Genomic DNA, 6800 nt, shown 5'->3' with positions numbered 1-6800 from the left:
CAGAGCAGAAAGTCACTTTTTTTTTTTTTTTCAGGACTTGCACACTGAGGGGATTCCTCCTAAACGTTGTGCCATTACTACCTATAGTTGGGTACTACTATACCTCTATTCCTGCTGTCTTGCAGTTGGAAAAGGGCAATCTTCTCATTTTAAAGGGCACTTTTTTCCCCCCCCTCAAGTGTATGTGTTATGATTAGTATAGTTGGGAGGGAGAAGAAGCACAATGGATCTTCTGTCAGTTTGGATTCCCCATTAGAAATAACTAGAAGGAAAGTGCTTTAAATGTACAGAGAACATGATGTGGAGCCTAGAGAGCAGAATCCTTCAGCATTTTTTAAAGTTTATAAGTAAAAATTGTTCAAACCAGTGCTTCAAGATTATATATAGCTTGAAGTTCACTATGGCAATATATACTTCTATACAACTGTAGCTTAATGAGAGTATGAATGCTGCATTTCTGGCTTGTTTAAAGAGATGTTGTATATACTATTCCTAATGTGAATTTTATGGAATCTGCAATGTACAGTTTACTTCACTTTCCTGTTACAGAACAGGAACACTGTGGAACTTGACAGCACCATGCAATACTGACTGCAATTGTCTACGCTCCTTTTATTACCCAGTTTGTGGCAGAGATGAAATCCAGTATTTTTCTCCCTGTTTTGCAGGATGCACCTCTTCTACTTCTGAAAAAAGGAAAAGGGTATTTTATGCTTTATCCTTGAACTGAGGATAGCTGCAGTCTCCCCCTTCCTCTTCCCCTGCCTCCCCTTGCCTCCTCTTCATAATTCTGTAAGCAGTGCTCAAGTTTTCTTAAATGGTATCTCTCACTGAAGCAAAACAAATGAAGTGGCATACAACAAACTGTGGCCCCCACTCCCAGTTGTCTTGCATCAGCAAAATGTGGTGATGTCTTAGTCCCTCTTTTCAGTAACTTGCTGTAATTTTGGTTCTCTGTGATCACTTCAACCTTGCAGTAGTTCCAAGAGGAATATAAATAAATCAAGCAGCTCAAGTAACAACTTTCTTATTTTATAAAACTTGAATAATTACATACGAGTTCATGGCTGCTTTATTACTTTAGGGATTATATTGTGGGTACTGTTGCACTTTTTTAAAATACTATTTAACTCCCACTGGAGCCAAATTATGAGCAAACATGTGAGCCCAAAATAGATGTAGAAAGTTTGAGCTCTTAACTCCCCAGTTCTCGTAATGTAGGGGTGTGCTAGGACAAAACTTTCTGAAAGGAATTCCCTTGCTGTGTAGGGTGTTAGAGTAATGTAGAAAAAGTAGAATGCTAGTGCACTGAAATTATTACTTTGGGACTTAAACTGAGCGGAGGGAAGGACTTAAGGCATTGCTGCATAAATTGTAAAGTTTCTGTTTTTTGTAGACAGTGTTGTAGAAGTGGTAATATCTATGCATATAGATATATTAGAAAAGGCCTAGTCCGAGGGTAATTTTTAATGAAGGTGAGTTGGGTCCAATACAAAAAATGTTTTAGAGGAGATTTTGTGCTACTAGAGAGCTGTCCAATTTGAGTGGCTGGGGCTATGTCAATAGAGACCATGTGCTCTAGAGACCAATTTCCTAGTAAATTCTTGCAGTACTCCTCCTTAACTCTGGAATGCATGCAGTCTCTGTCCTGTTCTCAGATTGGGGCAGGGAGCATACAGTACTTGAATTCTTGTACAATCCAAATGCTTGCAGGAGAGAGGTTCTGTAACAGATGAACTGTACTGCAAGGGAAGGCTGCTGCTGCATGGAGTTGTTCATTAGCTGGAATTTCTAAGCTAACATTGGAAAAATATCACAAAATACAATAAGTTTACTAAATTATGTGCTGTCCCTGCAGTGAAGAAATCCTGTGCCATGTGTATCATATTTAATTGCATAAGATGACCACCAATAATTTAGATTCTGTACATGGAAAACTCGTTTGTTTTTATTTAAGACACATTTGGTGATGTTTGCCAGACACTTTAAGGCTGGTGAAGAAATGGAAATCATTGGAAGTAGAGGAGAGGTGTGCAGCTCAACTCTGGAAGTGAAGCTGAAATGTGCTATATGACTTACCCAATGTTAAAGTTGGCGTTGAGGGGGACTGCACTCTGAGCACTGGATCATATCTTATTCAAATAGGCTGCACTAGCCTATTCTTGTGACTAAGCTCCCACTGCCTGATATGACCCATATAGTCCTTCTTAATGTTGGCTACATTTTCAAACCATCTTCAGAGTCAGTTTTCATGACTGGGCACATGCTGCCTTTTTGTAGTAACTATAGGAAGTATCTTGTACTTGTATACAAGGAAGTCTCATTTTAAATATGTAGGGCTCTTTCCCATGCTGCTTATTGGGGCAGGATCTTGTATTTGGATAAATATGGTATTTTGTGCTTTCCATTTTGTTTTAAAGACCTAGCTGAGAGCTATTATCTATTTATTATAGTTCAGCTTTGTGTGATGAAATGACTACTACTGTATTCCTCTATTTGCAGACTTACCACAACTGTAGCTGTGTTGGGAAGCCGCCCCGCTTACCTGAAGTTAATGTTGCCTATGAGGCTATTCCTGGGAAATGTCGAGCACAATGCATGCTTCTGCCTGTATTTTTAGGCTTTTTCTTCTTCACTGTTGTTTTCACGTTTATGGCTGTTACTCCAACTACTGTGGCCATTCTCAGGTAGTTGATTTGTTTGTTTTGCTTTTTTCATACATGCTAGTTTCTCCATAGCGGTGTCCAGGCTTAGAATAGCAAGGAGTAAAGGGCAAAGAGATCTTTCCTTTAAAAGGGAAGGCCTACATAAAGGCAAATGAAGACATTCCCTATATAATCCTCTAGTTTGTGGTAGTCAGTCAGCTTTTTATGTACTGCCAATTTTTAGAGGTGGTCCTTCTGCTCCCAGACACTAGAGAGAACCTTCTGTCAAATGGAAGGTTTTGACTTTTTTTAAACAGAATTTTAAGTACCTTTTCCCACTCTGATCCAAAATTATTAATAACTAACAGTACAACATTCTTGTTTTAAAGGGAAATCATGCTCTTATTGAGAGGCTGAAGTACACACTTAATGCAGCACCCCACTGTTGTTTCAAAATTAAAAGCAAGAACATGGCTGAGGCTTATGTCAATCTTCCCAGTATGTCCAGTCCCTTCAGTAAATGTTATCTTAAGCAAAAACTGATAAATGTACCAGAGAAGAGTTGAAAATGGTCTACTCCCATTCAGTTTTGAAGCCTTTCTATGCAAGAGAATGTTGGAGGAAAAGCAAATTTTTTTTGAGTAAAGGATGAAGAACTGAACAGTTCTAGAAGTGGTCAGAATTCTAGATGGAAGCTGATGGGGGTTTCTGGAGAAGACTAACTACTGACCACTTCGGTACTAAAATCCCTTCCATAAGATGCCATGGCCTACATGGAAAACATGACTTTTTTTTTTCCAGGAAAACTTAACTTGGTCAGTTTTTATGTTTTGATTCTATGAATCAATTGTTGGTGTGGGACTATGTTGGAGATGCTATCCCAACCAACCTTGGTGCACATTATACCTTTTCCTACCTCAAAGTTGTGTAAATAATCACAGTTGCTGGTGATGCACTATTATCAATGCCTTGTTCCCAAGGTGTGTTCCCATTGTTGACAATGTCAACATGGCTCACTGTGAAACTATGGCAGGGGCACAGGCAGGAAGCTTTTTATAACAGTGGTGCATCCCTTTGCTAGCAGGACAAATTACACTCGTGGGACCAAACCATCGAAGAAACTGGGTAAAGCAAAACGGTCTGCATGATAGAAAAGCTGCCAGCAAAACCTTTGTATAGTGAATCGGGCAACTAGCTCATTTGTTGGACTTCAGAATTGGTTACTGAAAATGTATCAGTAAAAGTCGCTAACCTATTCCACAAATTCTGTGGACCTAATGAGCTATTCCACAAATTCTGGTAATCAGTGTCTCTCTCTTTTTTTTTTTTAACCTGTAAGTAAATTTTAGCCTCTGATAAGGCTGAAGTACAAGAGGCTCTAAAAATCAGCTGACCTGTGGAATGAATTCAAGCCCAGTCTGAATAGAAAAATTAGGCAATTAAGAACAATTATGACTATCATTAGGGAAATTGATAAATCCCTTTTCTCAGAATAACTAAACTCTTTAGAAAAATATGGACAGTTGTTTTAAGAACAAGTAAACTAACACCCAGCCCTGAACAACTGCTGTCTAGCTTTCAACCTCTTGTTACTGGTCAAGATCCTTTGAGGAAACTAGATTACCAAGTTCTCATTTACATCGGTGCCCAACCTCCTGACTGGCTCAAATTGGGGCACAATACAGAGGGAATTCATATGTCAATGGATACTGTTGAAATTTCCCTCAGTACTTCAACTGCTGAGTCTCTTGGATTTTAGTGGTTCTCTAAGGCTGTGACTTGCAGGCTGGACCAGATCTGAGGACCCCTCTAACCCTATGAGCCTGTAACGTGAAGTGAAGAGATCTCTTTTCCCAAGTGACTGTTTCTCAGGTAAAGCTCAAATGATGATATGGTAACTTTGTCTGAAATGGAGTAGTGGACAATTTGCCAATCTTCTTGATCATAATGTTTATGTAGGTCTGGTCAGATGCCTGATGAATCCATTTGTGGCTGACAAGCCCAAGGTCCATATGTTTGAGTTGGAGTCCAAGCTTACAGCATGCTGCTCTGCTTTCTCACTTTGTTTCCACCATTGGGATCAAAGCTGATTCATGTTGACCTGCACTCAGTGCTAGATGTTCCCTTCAGGTCAGACAGGGTTCTGCGAGCTCTGCTCAGCTTTCTGTGTTGATGTTGACAGACTTCATATAATTTTGCTTGTATTATGGTACTGACATGGAGGGCAGCTCTGCTTTCTAGAGCAGTGTTGAATCTCTCTATACAGAATGTTCTTGGGGATACAGTCTTCCATTCTCCTGACATGGTGGATCTATTGCAAAATTTTCTTAACGATAGCAGTTTTTAAGTTAGTCCTGCATACTCCAGTACTTCTGTTTTGGTATTTTCCTTCTGCTATTTTCAGGGTCTTGCACTTCAATCTGATATGGAAGCTGTTAAGTATCTTGAAGTGCCTAGCATATGTAGTCCATGGTTCTGAACCATGAAGCAGGGATAATGGTGCAAGTCCTGTAGACTTGCATCTTTACCTTGGCTAATAGCTTGCTGATATTTCTTGCATGTTTCTGTAATAGCCCCAAATTCTTAACTGCTTTTCTGACTTGTTAGCTGGATCAGTCTGAAAGTCAGTATTCCTGCTGATGGTAGAACCCAAGTAGCAAAAATGGTCAACCACACCATGAGACTTCCTCCTCCAGAATGGTGTCAAGTATTGGTTTTTCTGTGCCTTTGTCCATCTCCATGGTTGTCTTGAGACAAATTACCATCCCAAAGCTTTTTGCATTACTAGATCTGCCCAAGAGACTTTTTGCAAGGAATATGCATTGTGGACAACCTTGTGATGCAATAAATGTTGTAAGGTTGAACAAGCCTCTGTGTAGTCTGGTTTGAAGATGAATGCATTGCTGTCAGTTAAAGCATGAAGAAGCAGGAATAAAAAGTAGATGTTAAAGAGCATGGGGGTAAGACGCACCCCTGTTTGACCCTGATGTCAGACATTTTATTCTTGGTTCATGCACAACCATTGCCTTCATACCTTTTTGTAATGAGCGATTGATACCCAACAGTTTGGAGAGATGACAAGCTGCTTCAAAACAGTAAAAAGGCCTGTCTCTTGACTGATGAAGGCCTTCAATACAGCTCAGTGAAGGCTATGTACAGTGGTATCTGTTTTTTCTCTATTTATCAAGCAACAGCAAGAGAAGAGAAATATTATACCCATGGTAGAGCATCCAGAGCAAAATTCACTGACTTTCAGGATAGATTCTTTCACTCAAAGGCTGCAGCCTAGGGATCATGGTGTGAGTGATAACTTTCCTGACAGTTCAACAGGGAGGTACCTCCATAGCTTTCAGTTCCTTCTGTCCCCCCCTTTGTTTTTGTATAACTATACAAGTTAAGCATCTTTTGAAATCTTGGGGTACTGCTTCCTCTTTCCAACAGAACAGTATAACTTTATGAAGCTTTCAGAGTGATTTGTTAGCATGTTTGTAGACTTCCAGCAAACAGCTGTTGCTGGATGCCCTGTTTCCAGGAATGGATTTAATAGTTTTCAGCAAATCTAATATAGGCTCATTTTTTTCCAAATTCATCATAATTTCAAACTGTGGCAATCCTTTGAGCTCATGTGTAGACATGGTCAGTGAGACCTGAAATCAAACTAGATGCTGGCTGTACAGTCAGTACTCTATAGAAGTACTAAATTCACAGTAATAAGTGACTGGTGCAGTAACAAGTTTGGTGATGCTACTGCACAGTAACAGCTTTTAAGTGACGCTGACTGTGCAGTAGCTCATTACTGCTGCTCAGTGTTGCATCATGCTTTGTCATGTGATGCTACTGCAAAGTTGGTGCCTTTTTTAGATGAGCCCACTAGGCGTGGAATTCTGTAGTGTTCAATCCAATGCTTGACTCTTTTTTTGTTAATCAGTAATGACACATTTCCAACTTTAATCCTTTCAGTGGAACCATTTTACTTAGCTGGATCAGTTGCTCGATTTTGATGCCTTCATAAATTCCATGGCTATTGCTTGCACTAGCTGCTTTCTGAATAGCATCAATTTAAGCCAGAAATCTTGGGCATACCTCTTGGCCTCCTTTTTGTACTTCTCTTTCTGAACCTTTCTCAGATTTTCCAGGGTTATGGTGTTGGGATTT

General features: G+C 39.7%; 1 protein-coding gene across 1 annotated transcript in view; it reads left to right on the top strand.

Annotated features, from left to right (window-relative positions):
• Positions 1-6800, top strand: part of SLCO4C1 (solute carrier organic anion transporter family member 4C1) — an 88260-nt gene that overhangs the window by 62589 nt on the left and 18871 nt on the right. The window contains exons 9-10 of the mRNA XM_019517210.1: positions 550-703; positions 2503-2687. Of these exons, the coding sequence (XP_019372755.1) occupies positions 550-703; positions 2503-2687 (339 nt within the window). The remainder of the gene's footprint in view (positions 1-549; positions 704-2502; positions 2688-6800) is intronic.

The sequence above is a fragment of the Gavialis gangeticus genome, unplaced genomic scaffold (genome assembly GCF_001723915.1).
Source record: "Gavialis gangeticus isolate Ggan-Ray unplaced genomic scaffold, GavGan_comp1, whole genome shotgun sequence".
Lineage (NCBI taxonomy): Eukaryota > Metazoa > Chordata > Crocodylia > Gavialidae > Gavialis > Gavialis gangeticus.
The sequence above is the reverse complement of the archived record's forward strand: the minus strand, read 5'-3'. Positions and strand labels throughout refer to the sequence as shown.